This window comes from Melopsittacus undulatus, chromosome 17 (assembly GCF_012275295.1).
Source record: "Melopsittacus undulatus isolate bMelUnd1 chromosome 17, bMelUnd1.mat.Z, whole genome shotgun sequence".
Classification (NCBI taxonomy): domain Eukaryota; kingdom Metazoa; phylum Chordata; class Aves; order Psittaciformes; family Psittaculidae; genus Melopsittacus; species Melopsittacus undulatus.
In genome coordinates this window covers 4,076,903-4,092,371 of record NC_047543.1, presented here as the reverse complement: position 1 = coordinate 4,092,371, position 15,469 = coordinate 4,076,903, and the positions used below count along the sequence as shown (strand labels likewise).

General features: G+C 55.0%; 5 protein-coding genes across 5 annotated transcripts; 3 read left to right on the top strand and 2 right to left on the bottom strand.

Moving 5' to 3' along the window:
* The first annotated feature begins 265 nt into the window (after positions 1-265).
* Positions 266-1,325, top strand: LOC117437072 (feather keratin Cos1-2-like). Its single transcript, XM_034070109.1, has 2 exons — positions 266-424; positions 713-1,325. The coding sequence occupies exon 2, from the start codon at positions 734-736 to the stop codon at positions 1,037-1,039; it is 306 nt and encodes a 101-aa protein (XP_033926000.1). The 5' UTR covers positions 266-424; positions 713-733; the 3' UTR covers positions 1,040-1,325.
* A 2,337-nt stretch (positions 1,326-3,662) lies between these two features.
* Positions 3,663-4,722, bottom strand: LOC117437074 (feather keratin Cos1-2). The gene is made up of 2 exons (XM_034070111.1): positions 4,564-4,722; positions 3,663-4,275 (listed from the first exon to the last, which is right to left on the bottom strand). The coding sequence occupies exon 2, from the start codon at positions 4,252-4,254 to the stop codon at positions 3,949-3,951; it is 306 nt and encodes a 101-aa protein (XP_033926002.1). The 5' UTR covers positions 4,255-4,275; positions 4,564-4,722; the 3' UTR covers positions 3,663-3,948.
* Positions 4,723-5,277: 555 nt separating this feature from the next.
* On the top strand, positions 5,278-6,341 carry LOC117437076 (feather keratin Cos1-2-like). Its single transcript, XM_034070114.1, has 2 exons — positions 5,278-5,436; positions 5,725-6,341. Exon 2 carries the CDS (start codon positions 5,746-5,748, stop codon positions 6,049-6,051), a length of 306 nt encoding a protein of 101 aa, XP_033926005.1. The 5' UTR covers positions 5,278-5,436; positions 5,725-5,745; the 3' UTR covers positions 6,052-6,341.
* A 2,456-nt stretch (positions 6,342-8,797) lies between these two features.
* LOC117437068 (feather keratin Cos1-1/Cos1-3/Cos2-1-like) lies at positions 8,798-9,875 on the bottom strand. The gene is made up of 2 exons (XM_034070105.1): positions 9,717-9,875; positions 8,798-9,428 (listed from the first exon to the last, which is right to left on the bottom strand). The coding sequence occupies exon 2, from the start codon at positions 9,405-9,407 to the stop codon at positions 9,102-9,104; it is 306 nt and encodes a 101-aa protein (XP_033925996.1). The 5' UTR covers positions 9,408-9,428; positions 9,717-9,875; the 3' UTR covers positions 8,798-9,101.
* A 2,225-nt stretch (positions 9,876-12,100) lies between these two features.
* On the top strand, positions 12,101-13,394 carry LOC117437067 (feather keratin Cos1-2-like). Its single transcript, XM_034070104.1, has 2 exons — positions 12,101-12,256; positions 12,623-13,394. Exon 2 carries the CDS (start codon positions 12,644-12,646, stop codon positions 12,992-12,994), a length of 351 nt encoding a protein of 116 aa, XP_033925995.1. The 5' UTR covers positions 12,101-12,256; positions 12,623-12,643; the 3' UTR covers positions 12,995-13,394.
* The last annotated feature ends 2,075 nt before the right edge of the window (positions 13,395-15,469 follow it).

Below are 15,469 nucleotides of genomic sequence, written 5' to 3'. Positions count from 1 at the left end.
GGCATGCGGAAGAGAAGCACCAGAGCGGTGCCCATTTCCTGACACCTTGGCCACAAGCAAGGCCACAGGAATGAGCCAGGAGCACATCCCCTGCCTGCACGGGATGCACCAGCCCTTGATGGGAGGCTTGTGCTGCGCTCACGTGGTTCTGCCCCGGAAACCCTTGTTCTTGTCCTGCCGGCACTTACAGAAGCCTTCCTATGGCAAAGCACCTGAGCCGGGAAATTAAAAGGCAGCAGTGGCGGAAACGGGGACACGGCCCCTGCCATTACCTGGGAGGGTTTGCATTTGCCATGAGCTTGTCAGGAAATGCCTCCTGCCACAAAGGTGCCTGTGGGCCTGAGGCACTGCAGGACGACTATAAAAGGCAGCCCAGGTCTGTGCTCCTCATCCCCTTCTCTGGCCTCCTTCTCCTGGGAATCAGGTGAGTGCGAAGCCTCTTGTGCTGCTGCTGCCAGAGCAGGTGGTTCCTGCCCGTGTGTGTGAGCTGCTGGGGGCTGTGGGAGCGCAGGGCTGGGAGCTGCTTGTCATGGGAGAGGGAAGGGGAGAGAAGGGCTTGTGCAGAGAGAGGCTGGGACTGAGCTGAGCTGGCTGCTGGGCTTGGAGGTGCTCAGCGTGTGCTGGGCCAGCAGGTGCCTTGGCTTGCCCAGGCTTGGCTGCAGAGCTGCTGCTGGCGTGTCCCATCAGCTGCTTGCCCCTGCCCTGTGTCCAGGTGAAGCTCCAGCATCCAGACATGTCCTGCTGCAACCCGTGCGTGCCCTGCCAGCCCTGCGGCCCGACCCCGCTGGCCAACAGCTGCAATGAGTGCTGTGTCAGGCAGTGCCAGGACTCCGTCGTTGCCATCCAGCCCTCTGCCGTGGTGGTGACCCTGCCTGGCCCCATCCTCAGCTCCTTCCCTCAGAACACCGTTGTGGGCTCCTCCACCTCCGCTGCCGTTGGCAGCATCCTCAGCTGTGAGGGAGTGCCCATCAACTCCGGGTGCTTCGACCTCTCCTGCATCACCAACCGCTCCTGCGGCATCAGGTGCAGACCCTGCTAAAGCTGCGTCCTCAGGCAGGAACCTCCAAGAGCTCACAACATGGATCTGGACAGGAGATAGAGCTTCACGGAGCTGTTTCCTCGTCCCACTCTCCTCTCTGTTCCCTTCCTGTCTCCACCTCCCACACCAGCCCAGTGGGGACCTCTTGGCCTCCCTCCCTGCGTGTGAGGGGCAGGCAGACGGACACCCTGCAGGAGCTGCACCGCATCTTGGTGCCTGCTCCTGGTGCTCCCTGTGAGCCACCTCCTTTTCTTCTTTACCCTCATTAAAGTTGTGCTGCATCCAAGCCTGGGCCTCCGAGTCGTCCTTCCTCATGTGAGAATTCTTCTTTTTCCCATACTACCTCTTAGCTAAGTGATACAAAAGCTTGACTGTGCTTACTTAATTCTTTAGTCATAAGCTATTGGCTAAATCTTTGACTACATTTGCACCCAGTGCAACTACACTGATCTCTGAGAAGTGGTTTAGGAAGCAGGGCGGTCATTTCTCGATGCCATAAACATATTTCTACTTTTGTCTTAAGATTGAAGTGCACCAGTCCATTTGCAAAAGCCAGCCAACAGGCCAAAGAAATGGCTTTCCTAGTGACAAGGACAGTCTTCATTATGACTCAACGGTGGTGAAATAGGGTGTTGTAGTCAGTACACATCAGTTCCTTTGTGCCATTGTTTCCTCTTCACACTTTTCCTCTTCTCCAGCATGAGACTTCAGTATAGGCCTCAGTGTTTCAAGGCCTGCTCCAGTGTATGTCTTACTGATGGGCTGAAGTCCTTCTGGGCAGACTGCTCCATTGTGGATTCTCCAGTGGACACAATTCTGCCAGGAGCCTGCTTCAGCATGAGCTCTGCACAGGCCATGGTTTCTGCAGGGGATATCTGCCTGGTCTGGTGTGGGATCATCCATGGGCTGCAGTCTGGATTTCTGCCCCACCATGGTCTTTCCTTTGGGCTGCATGGGAATCTCTGCACCATCACCTGGAGCACCTTCTCCACCTCTTCCTACCCTGGCCTGGGTGTTACAGGCTTGGTTCTCAAGTGGGTTTTCCCCTCACTTCCTGGGCAGTGTTCTGCGTTTTCTTAAACACGTTTTCACAGAGGCACCACCAGAGTGATGGGCTCAGCATTAGGCAGCACCAAGTCCATTTTGGAGCTGGCTGGATTTGACTCTGTCGAGCATGGGTTAAGCCGCTGGATTCTTGTCACAGAAACCACCCCGGCACCCTTCCTCCTCCTGCTACCAAAGCCTTGACATGTAAGCCCAGGGGAGTGGGTCCAACAGAGTATGAGGCACAATTATAGAAAGAGAAATTTCAACAGAAATTGTCCATGGTAGATCCTTTAAGAAATGGAACTGGTGGAAGTAATATGGTGATCTCCTTAACGTTATCACCATCAGATCTCAACTGCTGTATCCCACATTTGCCCTGGGCCTCTTTGACACTCCTCCAGGCACTTTCCTAAAGGATTCTGCCTATCAGGTCACCAGGAGGATAAAACCTCTGTTGTTACCAAGTGCAGGGTTGCAGTTTTGCCTTCTGCTTTCACAGCCACTGCACACTCTGGACAGGAGAGCTATCCCAGCCTTTCTCCAGAACCCCAAAAACTCCATAGGTCTGCAAGTTCACACAGACCTTAAAGTCAACCTGTGTGTGTTCTGGCTCAGGACTTTGCCCTCCAAATATCTAGGGTCAAGCTGGAAAGGCAGGTCAGTGAGTGTGCTGGTTTTGCCTGAGATAGGGTTAAGCATCTTCACAGTAGCTCTCAGGGGCTATGATGTGGATTTGTGCGGAAGAGTGTGGATAACACAGGGATGTTTTCATTGTAGTTGAGCAGTGCTGTATACAGCAAAAAAGCCTTTTCTACTCCATAGACTGCACTATACCCAGTTTTGAAAAGGGGGACAGGAAGATCCAGGGAATTGAAGTGCCTGACAAATACTGGTGCCTTCTACAAGGGGGGATTTGACACTGTCCTGCACAACATCCTTGTCTCTAATTGGAGAGGCATGAATATGATGGATGGACCATGTGGTTGGTAAAAAATAGGCTGAACATTTGCACTCAATTCGTCTCCTCTGGGGACAGGCTAAGGTAGCTGGAATGTTTCAGCCTGGAGAGGAGAAGGCTCCAGGAGACCTTGGAGCAGCTTCCAGTGCCTAAAGAGGGAATACAGGAAAGCTGGAGAGGAGCTTTTGGCAAAAAAATAATGTAGTAATAGCACAAGAGTAATGCATTTAAACAGAAGGAGGATAGATTTAGATGAAATTTTAAGGAGAAGTTCAACCCTGTGAGGGTGCTGAGGCGCTGGCACAGGGTGCCCAGAGAAGCTGTGGCTGCCCCATCCCTGGCAGTGCTCAAGGTAAGGTTGTATGGGGCTTGGAGCAACCTGGAATTATGGAACCTGTCCATGCTGATGGTAGGAGAATTGGAAAGAAATGAGGTTTAATGTCTCTTCCAAACCAAAATGTTCTATCATTCTATAATTTCAAGAAACATGATATTAATTTACCATGTTTCCAAGTGACAAAATACACCACAGTGATGCTGATCCCATCACCTACAACGTTTCCCCTGAACAGATTGAAATGATGCCTGCAAAAGGAAGAAGGACTTGGAGGCCAAGGCTTGGATGCAGCACAACTTTAATGAGTGTAAAGAAGAAAAGGAGGTGGCTCACAGGGAGCACCAGGGGCAGGCACCAAGATGCGGTGCAGCTCCTGCAGGGTGTCCGTCTGCCTGCCCCTCACATGCAGGGAGGGAGGCCGAGAGGTCCCCACTGGGCTGGTGTGGGAGGTGGAGATGGGAAAGGAACAGAGAGGAGAGTGGGAGGAGGAAACAGCTCCATGAAGCTCTATCTCCTGTCCAGATCCATGTTGTGAGCTCTTGGAGGTTCCTGCCTGAGGACGCAGCTTTAGCAGGGTCTGCACCTGGTGCCACAGGAGCGGTTGGTGATGCAGGAGAGGTCGAAGCCCCCGGAGTTGATGGGCACTCCCTCACAGCTGAGGATGCTGCCAACGGCAGCGGAGGTGGAGGAGCCCACAACGGTGTTCTGAGGGAAGGAGCTGAGGATGGGGCCGGGCAGGGTCACCACCACGGCAGAGGGCTGGATGGCAATGGTGGAGCTCTGGCACTGCCTGACACAGCACTCATTGCAGCTGTTGGCCAGCGGGGTCGGGCCGCAGGGCTGGCAGGGCACGCACGGGTTGCAGCAGGACATGTCTGGATGCTGGAGCTTCACCTGGACACAGGGCAGGGGCAAGCAGATGATGGGACACGCCAGCAGCAGCTCTGCAGCCAAGCCTGGGCAAGCCAAGGCACCTGCTGGCCCAGCACACGCTGAGCACCTCCAAGCCCAGCAGCCAGCTCAGCTCAGTCCCAGCCTCTCTCTGCACAAGCCCTTCTCTCCCCTTCCCTCTCCCATGACAAGCAGCTCCCAGCCCTGCGCTCCCACAGCCCCCAGCAGCTCACACACACGGGCAGGAACCACCTGCTCTGGCAGCAGCAGCACAAGAGGCTTCGCACTCACCTGATTCCCAGGAGAAGGAGGCCAGAGAAGGGGATGAGGAGCACAGACCTGGGCTGCCTTTTATAGTCGTCCTGCAGTGCCTCAGGCCCACAGGCACCTTTGTGGCAGGAGGCATTTCCTGACAAGCTCATGGCAAATGCAAACCCTCCCAGGTAATGGCAGGGGCCGTGTCCCCGTTTCCGCCACTGCTGCCTTTTAATTTCCCGGCTCAGGTGCTTTGCCATAGGAAGGCTTCTGTAAGTGCCGGCAGGACAAGAACAAGGGTTTCCGGGGCAGAACCACGTGAGCGCAGCACAAGCCTCCCATCAAGGGCTGGTGCATCCCGTGCAGGCAGGGGATGTGCTCCTGGCTCATTCCTGTGGCCTTGCTTGTGGCCAAGGTGTCAGGAAATGGGCACCGCTCTGGTGCTTCTCTTCCGCATGCCCAAGGACTGCCGCAGGAGAGGACATGGCACAGCCTTTCCTCTTGCTGCCCTCAGCTCTCTCTGAGGGAAGGCCATTGCTGTGTGCAGATGGGCTTCTGCTGGGAGGGCTGGGCCCTACTGCAACACCAACAGTGCTCTCAGGGCACCTGTGCTGGGCCTACACTTGTGGGCTCCTCCACTGCAAACCCTTGTTCTTGTCCTGCCGGCACTTACAGAAGCCTTCCTATGGCAAAGCACCTGAGCCGGGAAATTAAAAGGCAGCAGTGGCGGAAACGGGGACACGGCCCCTGCCATTACCTGGGAGGGTTTGCATTTGCCATGAGCTTGTCAGGAGATGCCTCCTGCCACAAAGGTGCCTGTGGGCCTGAGGCACTGCAGGACGACTATAAAAGGCAGCCCAGGTCTGTGCTCCTCATCCCCTTCTCTGGCCTCCTTCTCCTGGGAATCAGGTGAGTGCGAAGCCTCTTGTGCTGCTGCTGCCAGAGCAGGTGGTTCCTGCCCGTGTGTGTGAGGTGCTGGGGGCTGTGGGAGCGCAGGGCTGGGAGCTGCTTGTCATGGGAGAGGGAAGGGGAGAGAAGGGCTTGTGCAGAGAGAGGCTGGGACTGAGCTGAGCTGGCTGCTGGGCTTGGAGGTGCTCAGCGTGTGCTGGGCCAGCAGGTGCCTTGGCTTGCCCAGGCTTGGCTGCAGAGCTGCTGCTGGCATGTCCCATCATCTGCTTGCCCCTGCCCTGTGTCCAGGTGAAGCTCCAGCATCCAGACATGTCCTGCTGCAACCCGTGCGTGCCCTGCCAGCCCTGCGGCCCGAGCCCGCTGGCCAACAGCTGCAATGAGTGCTGTGTCAGGCAGTGCCAGGACTCCGTTGTTGCCATCCAGCCCTCTGCCGTGGTGGTGACCCTGCCCGGCCCCATCCTCAGCTCCTTCCCTCAGAACACCGTTGTGGGCTCCTCCACCTCCGCTGCCGTTGGCAGCATCCTCAGCTGTGAGGGAGTGCCCATCAACTCCGGGGGCTTCGACCTCTCCTGCATCACCAACCGCTCCTGCGGCACCAGGTGCAGACCCTGCTAAAGCTGCGTCCTCAGGCAGGAACCTCCAAGAGCTCACAACATGGATCTGGACAGGAGATAGAGCTTCACGGAGCTGTTTCCTCCTCCCACTCTCCTCTCTGTTCCTTTCCCATCTCCACCTCCCACACCAGCCCAGTGGGGACCTCTCGGCCTCCCTCCCTCCCTGCGTGTGAGGGGCAGGCAGACGGACACCCTGCAGGAGCTGCACCGCATCTTGGTGCCTGCCCCTGGTGCTCCCTGTGAGCCACCTCCTTTTCTTCTTTACCCTCATTAAAGTTGTGCTGCATCCAAGCCTTGGCCTCCAAGTCTTTCCTTCTGTGTGAACTCCTCCTGTCTGCTTTTTCTTGGAGCTGACAAAGACATCTGTGGCTACTCCACCAGCAATGGCCATCAGTGAGAGCACAGCTCCAAAGGGTGGCAGGAGTGGCCATTAGGAGACAGTACTGCTCAGGAACAGCACACAGCTTCTTCTCCGCTCCTCTCTCTGCTTTCCTCTCTCTTACATTTCCCTGCACACTACCCCTACATACCCAGCACACATGGACACTGGCAGATGAGATCCTATCTCATATAGTCCTTCAGCACCTACCAGGGCCCAGCTGTCTTCAGGTATGCAGGGCTGAGGTAACCCAACATTTAGGAAAATGACAGCAGTAACATCAGAGTCCCCCAAGTTAGGTGATACACTTGGAGAGCTGATAAAAATCCCCATAATCCAGGAATAAATATTTCTCCATGTAGTCATACACATGTCTATGGGTTCGGAATGTTCCATCAAGAGTGCTGAATGATCTGGCAGAGGAGTGTGCCAAGCCACTCTCCATCATTGATCAGCAGTGCTGGTGTAGCAGGCAGATCTTCACATTTCGGAGGCTGGCCAGCGTAATGCCTCTCTAAGAAAGGGCAGGAAGGATGATCCCAAAGTTCCAGGCCTGTTATCCTGAGCTCAGTGCTGGGAAAGGTCATGGAGCTGATGATGCTTGGTGAGACCAAAAGGCACATAGTGGAAAATGGAGGTAACGGACCCAGTCCGCACAAGTTCCTAAATAGCAGGTGCTGTTTGACCAATCTGATTTCTTTCTATGACAGGGTGACCCACCTGGTTGATGAGGGAAAGGCTGTGGATATTGTCTTTTTGACTTTAGTAAAACATTGGTAAAGTCTGACAGTGTTCTGGAAAAAGTGGTTTCTCATGGCCTGGAGAGGTGGATTCTTTGTTGGGCTGGAAACTGGCTGGATGATAGAAACCGAAGAGTGGTGGTAAATGGCATCACATCTATTTAGCAACTGGTCACTAGTGGTGGTCCTCAGAGACTGGTCTTGGAGCCAGTGTTGTTTAATGTCTTCATTGGTGATATGGATGAGGGGATGGAGGGAACCCTCAGTGAATTTGTGGACAACACCAAGTTCGTTGGGAGTGTTGATCTGCTGGAGGGTTGGAATCTCTGCAGAGGGATATGGACAAGCTGGATTCATGAACTGTGGCCAATGGGATGAGGTTCAACAAGGCAAAGTGCTGTGTGCATGTGGGCCACAACAATCCCCCTGCAATGCTTCAGGCCTGGGCAAGAGTCAGTGGAAACTGTCCATGAAAAGGGCTGGTTGGTGAACGTGGACATGGTCCATACAGTGCCCAGGAAGCCAAGAAGGCCAGTGGAACCCTGGTCTGGATCAGACATAGTGTGGCCAGCAGGACCAGGGATTTTGAGGCTGCACCTCGAATCCCAGCCCCTTCACTACAAGAGAGACATTGAGTTCCTGGAGTAGGGCCAGAGAAGGGCAGTGGAGCACGTGAAGGGCCTGGAGCACAAGGGTGATGAGCAATGAATGAAGGACGTATGGAAATTTAGTCTGGACCTTATGGGTCTCTACAGCTACCTGATAGTAGGTTATAGTGAGGTGGGGTCGGTCTCTTCTGCCAGGTTAGAAGTGATAGGACAAAATGAAATGGCCTCAAGCTACATCACGGGAAGTTTAGACTGGAGATTAGGAACAATTTCTACATCAAGAGTGTGATCAGGAATAGGAACAGGCTGCCCAGGGAAGTGATGGAATTTGAACAGCCCCAGAAGCCTTAAACAACGTGTACATGAGGGCCTTAGTGACAATGTTTACTGGTGGATCTGGCAGTGCTGGGGAACAGTTGGACTTGATGATCTTAAAGGTCTGTTCCAACCTCATTGATTCAATGATTTTATGAGAGGGGCCAGGATTTCGAGCATTACCCAGCACAGAAGACCAAGGCTTACAAAGGAAATTTTCAAGTATCATTGAAAAGCACATCTCTATGTTTGCATTCATAAAGAAGCCACATTCATTTGATCAGAGAAGATGAACACCTGAAATACAATGAGATCCTCCTGGGGCTGCTGGGTTCACAGCTAGTGAGGGTGCTGTTGGACAGTCTGGGTTGGCTGATACCAGTCCAAACTGTTGGCTTACCTCAGCCCTGCACGCCTGGAGAGAGCTGGGCTCTGCCAGGTGCTGAAGGACTGTATGAGGTAGGATCACATCTGCCTGTGCCCATATGTGCTGGGCATGCAAGGGTGGTGTGCTGGGTGATGTAGGGGACAGGAAGGCAGAGGCAGTGAGCTGTCCTGAGGCAGTATTCTCTCCCCATGCCAACTACTGCTACCCTTTGGATACATGCCCTGATGCAGCTTTAGCCAGGGATGTCTTAGTCACCTCCAAGGGGTAGAAGACAGGAGGAGTTCCCACAGAACAAAAGAGGACTCAAAGGCCAAGGCTTGGATGCAGCACAACTTTAATGAGGGTAAAGAAGAAAAGGAGGTGGCTCACAGGGAGCACCAGGGGCAGGCACCAAGATGCGGTGCAGCTCCTGCAGGGTGTCCGTCTGCCTGCCCCTCACACGCAGGGAGGGAGGCCGAGAGGTCCCCACTGGGCTGGTGTGGGAGGTGGAGGTGAGAAATTAAAGGAAAGGAAAGAGAGAAGACAGTGGGAGAAGGAAACAGTGCCGTGAAGCTCTATCTCCTGTCCAGGTCCATGTTGTGAGATCATGGAGATCCTTGCACAAAGATGCTGGCAGCAGCTTTAGCAGGGTCTGCACCTGGTGCCGCAGTAGCGGTTGGTGATGCAGGAGAGGTCGAAGCACCCGGAGTTGATGGGCACTCCCTCACAGCTGAGGATGCTGCCAACGGCAGCGGAGGTGGAGGAGCCCACAACGGTGTTCTGAGGGGAGGAGCTGAGGATGGGGCCGGGCAGGGTCACCACCACGGGGGAAGGCTCAATGACGACGGTGGAGCTCTGGCACTGCCTGACACAGCACTCATTGCAGCTGTTGGCCAGCGGGGTCGGGCCGCAGGGCTGGCAGGGCACGCACGGGTTGCAGCAGGACATGTCTGGATGCTGGAGCTTCACCTGGACACAGGGCAGGGGCAAGCAGATGATGGGACACGCCAGCAGCAGCTCTGCAGCCAAGCCTGGGCAAGCCAAGGCACCTGCTGGCCCAGCACACGCTGAGCACCTCCAAGCCCAGCAGCCAGCTCAGCTCAGTCCCAGCCTCTCTCTGCACAAGCCCTTCTCTCCCCTTCCCTCTCCCATGACAAGCAGCTCCCAGCCCTGCGCTCCCACAGCCCCCAGCACCTCACACACACGGGCAGGAACCACCTGCTCTGGCAGCAGCAGCACAAGAGGCTTCGCACTCACCTGATTCCCAGGAGAAGGAGGCCAGAGAAGGGGATGAGGAGCACAGACCTGGGCTGCCTTTTATAGTCGTCCTGCAGTGCCTCAGGCCCACAGGCACCTTTGTGGCAGGAGGCATTTCCTGACAAGCTCATGGCAAATGCAAACCCTCCCAGGTAATGGCAGGGGCCGTGTCCCCGTTTCCGCCACTGCTGCCTTTTAATTTCCCGGCTCAGGTGCTTTGCCATAGGAAGGCTTCTGTAAGTGCCGGCAGGACAAGAACAAGGGTTTCCGGGGCAGAACCACGTGAGCGCAGCACAAGCCTCCCATCAAGGGCTGGTGCATCCCGTGCAGGCAGGGGATGTGCTCCTGGCTCATTCCTGTGGCCTTGCTTGTGGCCAAGGTGTCAGGAAATGGGCACCGCTCTGGTGCTTCTCTTCCGCATGCCCAAGGACTGCCGCAGGAGAGGACATGGCACAGCCTTTCCTCTTGCTGCCCTCAGCTCTCTCTGAGGGAAGGCCATTGCTGTGTGCAGATGGGCTTCTGCTGGGAGGGCTGGACCCTCCTGCAACACCAACAGTGCTCTCAGGGCACCTGAGCTGGGCTCATGTGCCTCATCCCCGCTCTGTGCAGTCCTTGTGCATCCTCAGGGAACACCAGGAGCACGTCTGGGGGCCGGGTCCTTCCCTGCCCTACCTGAGTTCAGTTGTGCCAGTGCAGTCCCAGCATCTCCTCAGCAGAGTCCCCATGTGCTGATGTTTCTGGCTATGTGTGAGCGCACAGATATGGACATGGTTCCATGCAGACATGCCTGAGCACACGTGTGTGTCAGTCCGTCCTTGTGTGACCCTCATCATGAGGGCACAGGCACACCATGGCTGGAGCTTGTGATATAGGGAGAACCATCAAAACCCTTTTCATGAGCAGATCCAGCAATGTCCCACTTTACATGTGCAGAAAGTGTTGTGCACTGACCACAACTCCCCAATCCACATCCCGCTGTGCTGCTTAATGGTGAAGCTGTGAATGAAGGAGAGAAGTGGAGTCTGTGATAAAAAGGTGGGATGGGTTGGAGGTATTTTAGGATGTGGTGAACCTATGTTCAGAGGCTTTGGAATTTCCCCACCATCCTATTCTTTTTCATTGTCGATAGGTTAAGTGGATCTCCATCATGTCAGGTTTGTTTTACCCCCCATTGTAATCGGTAATTATTTCTCTGTGTTTATCTTGACCCGTGACCTTTTCTACCTGACTTTCTCCTCCTGTCCTGTTGGGCAAGGAGAGGGAGAAAGCAGCAGAGTGGGTCTGGGAGACAGTCAAGGTCCTTGGAGTGTGCTGGGATTTGGGGCTGTGCAGTCTCAAGAGACCTTTGCCATGCACAGCTGTGCAATGAACTGCTGGGGCTGCATGGGGCACACTATGGCAGTGATGGAAGAATGGAGGAAAGGACTAGGACTTCCTATCTTTGCCCTTGGCAAACTGCATGTCCCTTCCTTCTAGAGATGGGTTGGAATGTGAAGAGGAGAAGGAGGCTCTGGGCTCTAGCCAAAGTGATCTCTCTTACCATCCCCTCCTTGTATCTGCACTGCCCTCTTCTCTCTGAGCCTTTTCCCTCTCATATGAGCCTATCATAAGAGACTATTAGAGGATGATGTGTACAGTTCCCATCTGCCAGCTGTCTTCCACCTGTAAATGATGGAGGGGTGGCCAGAAAGTGGGTCTTTCAGCAGTGGGTGCTTTCCTGGATCTGTGGAAGTCGGCAGGGTCCTGTCAGCTCTGGCAAAGCCCAATGTTCTGGTTTAAGCTGGGATACTTTTAGTTCTCTTCCTAGTAGCTGATGCAGTGATGTGCTTTGACTTTCACTTGAGAATAACACTGGTAACTCACTGATGATTTAGATGTTGCTCGGTAGCTCTTACACTGATCTAGGACTTTTCAGACTTTCATGCTCTGGCAGTGAGGACGGGCACAGGAAGCCAGGAAGGAGCAGAGACAGGAATTCATTCAAGCTAGCCAAAGGGATATTCCATACCATGTCACGTTGGGATAGCAACTATTTGGAGTTAGCCAGAAGGGACCGATCACTGCTTCTGTGGAGCTGGGTATCAGTCAGTGGGTGCTGAGCAATTGCATTGAGCATCGCTTGTGTTTTGTCATGTGGGGCTCTTCCTCTCAGCAGGCTCATACAAAACCCCCCTGAGTGAACCCAGCCTGACATCACCAGCCTGCAATGGACCCCTCTGGCACTTACCTTGTGTCTTCTGCCCACATTGATGCACGCTTGTCCTGGAAATCATGGTACCTCTCATCCCGGCACTCAAGAGAAACAATAGTGAGGGAACGGGCATGACATAAACCAGAAGTGCACCGGCAGCATAGAGGGAATCAGCAGCACATCCCATGTCATTACCTGCGATGTTTCCGTTCATTAGGAATGTGCAGGACAATCGTTGCCCCTGCGGTGCCTGCCTTTGTGCCTGAGGCACTGGGGGGTCAGTATAAAAGCCAGCCCAACGGGTCACTCTCTCAAGCTCTTCTGCCACCACCCTCTCCTTGGGAACCAGGTGAGCTGGAGCCCCCATTCTCACCCACTCCTCTCTATGGGACAGGGTGCAGCCTGCAAGGACATCTCAGCTGAGAGCTGCTCCTTGGGGCTGTGCTAGTGCTCTGCAATGGTGGTTGTGGGAGAGGGCAGAGCAGAGATGCTCTGTCATGCAGAGAGTCTTGGGATGGGCTGGGGTGGCTCTTTGGCTGCAAACTGGTGCTAAGATGCTGTGTGAAGGTCTGGGAGGGCTCAGGCAAAGGATCCCTTGTTCTCCTGCGCAGCCTCCACCTCCCCACACGAGAGGTGCCTGTGCTCCCTTGGGTGTCCCTGCAGGCTGTTCCTCACGTGCCCCTGTGCTCTGCTCCCTCCCTGCCCTCTCTCGCAGGTGAAGCTGCAGCCCCGAACCATGTCCTGCCCTGAGAAGTGCCAGACGTGTGAGCCCTGCCAGCCCTGCCGGCCCTGCCAGCCCTGCCAGCCCTGCCAGCCCTGCGGCCCGACCCCCCTGGCCAGCAGCTGCAATGAGTGCTGTGTCAGGCAGTGCCAGAGCTCCACCGTCGTCATTGAGCCCTCCCCAGTGGTGGTGACCCTGCCGGGCCCCATCCTCAGCTCCTCCCCTCAGAACACCGTTGTGGGCTCCTCCACCTCCGCTGCCGTTGGCAGCATCCTCAGCTGTGAGGGAGTGCCCATCAACTCCGGGTGTTTTGACCTCTCCTGCATCACCAACCGCTCCTGCGGCTCCAGGTGCAGACCCTGCTAAAGCCACCGCTGACAGCCCAGACAGGAGCCCCACGAACCCAGAAGATGACGCCGGACTGAACGACGGAGACTGTGGCCATGGCTTGGAGAGGGACTGAGCGTGTCCTGCTCCTGCTGCAGAGGGAGTCAGCCCTGGGCAAGGGGCCAGCCTGGGCTCTCTGAAAACACGGCCACTGCCTCTCCTTCCCTTCCTCCACTCTGTGCTTTCCTTCCTTTGTCTTTCTTGCTTTCTGCTCCCTGCAGCCCTGCCGGCCCCCAAAGACAGCTTAGGGGGAACCTGCTCACTAATATTTTTCTGTGTAGCACTGATTCTTGGCTGCTCATAGGAGCCCTTTACCTGTGGCCTCCTCTCGAGCCATCTTGTTTCCCTCTTTGAATTCATTAAACTCTGTTGCATCCCAGCCTCTGGCTCTCTGTGGTCCTTTCCTCTCTGGATGCTCTCAAATGCTGTCCAGGGAGCAAGGAGAGATGCTGGGAGGAACAAGTGTGTGAACTGGTAGACCCTTTCTCATTCCAAGTGCACTGGGATGGCAGGAATACACCCTATGGGCTTCCAGCATGCCCTACAGAGTGTGATGCCAACTTGAGCTCTCTTCAAGTTGGAAAGATGCCCGTGCTGCAGGAGGCCCTGGGATGTCAGCAGCCCAACCGGCACCCGAGGCAGCTCCTCTGTGGATGGAGCTGTGCCAGTGGCAAAGGCTCAGAGAGAAGAGGGCAGTGGGGATGCAAGGAGGGGATGGTGAGGGAGATCACATTGGCTAGAGCCCAGAGCCTCCTTCTCCTCCTCACCTTCCCACTCATCTCCAGCAGGAAGAGACACGCCGTGTGTCCAAGGACAAGGACAGCAAGGCCAAGTTCCCCATTCTTCTATCACCCCCATAGAGCACACCACGCAGCTTCATTGCACAGATGTGCATGGCGGAGGTCTCTTGAGACTGCACATCCCCAGCTCCCAGCACACAGCCACCTTGTGGCAGAAGCGTTATTCACATGGGCCTACAAGAGGACAATAATGAGCGTCCAACAAGTCCTGCCACGCTAATGCGGAAAGAGCTCAGGCCATACTCCCTTTATGGGAAGTTTAGTCCTATGCTTGGGTGCCAAGGAAAAAGACTTCCCTGGTAGAAGCTCTCACCACCTTCTCGTTCTCCCTAGAGCCACTCAGCCCAGTCCCTGACAGGAATATTATATTTACCTGCACATCTCTGGGTGTATAAGGTCAATAGGACTGCCAGGGGAGAATTGAGGGTCCTTTTCCCCCAGCTCAGCCTTGCACAGAATGGCCTCCCTCCACCATGCCAAGAGAGAACCGTACTGTGCCAACCCCCCTATCTCTATCCTCTCCCATAGCCTGCAAATCGTGAAGAATGGAATTTGGTACTTACAAATCAGAAAACAGGGGCAACAGAGACAACTGAGATTTTCTTGATGGATCTCAGAAAACCTACGAGAAAATGTGCTGCGAAAGAGGGCAAATGAGAAAAGGTTGATATGGAAAAGATAAGCATGTGAAAGAGGTCTAACTTGATCAAGGGACCAGCTGTTTCCACTCCAATCTCTTCTGATACGGGACAAAAACACACTTGAGATACCTTCAAGCCATCCCACCTCTTTTTCACATACTCAACTTCCCTCTGTAGTTCAATCTCCACCATTAAGCAGTACAGCAGGATGTAGAAAGGAGATTTGTGGTTAGCACACAACGGTTTCCACACATCATGAGGGCCACACAGGGAAGAATGGACACAGGTATGCTCAGGCATATCTGCCTGGAACCATACCCATACATGTACACTCTCACAAAGTGAGAAAAAAAGCCAGGACTCTGCTGAGGAGATGCGGGGACTGCACTGGCACAACAGGGCTCAGGTAGGGCAGGGAAGGACCCGGCCCCAGACATGCTCCTGGTGTTCCCTGAGGATGCACAAGGACTGCACAGAGCAGGGATGAGGCACATGAGCCCAGCACAGGTGCCCTGAGAGCACTGTTGGTGTTGCAGTAGGGCCCAGCCCTCCCAGCAGAAGCCCATCTGCACACAGCAATGGCCTTCCCTCAGAGAGAGCTGAGGGCAGCAAGAGGAAAGGCTGTGCCATGTCCTCTCCTGCGGCAGTCCTTGGGCATGCGGAAGAGAAGCACCAGAGCGGTGCCCATTTCCTGACACCTTGGCCACAAGCAAGGCCACAGGAATGAGCCAGGAGCACATCCCCTGCCTGCACGGGATGCACCAGCCCTTGATGGGAGGCTTGTGCTGCGCTCACGTGGTTCTGCCCCGGAAACCCTTGTTCTTGTCCTGCCGGCACTTACAGAAGCCTTCCTATGGCAAAGCACCTGAGCCAGGAAATTAAAAGGCAGCAGTGGCGGAAACAGGGACACGGCCCCTGCCATTACCTGGGAGGGTTTGCATTTGCCATGAGCTTGTCAGGAAATGCCTCCTGCCACAAAGGTGCCTGTGGGCCTGAGGCACTGCAGGACGACT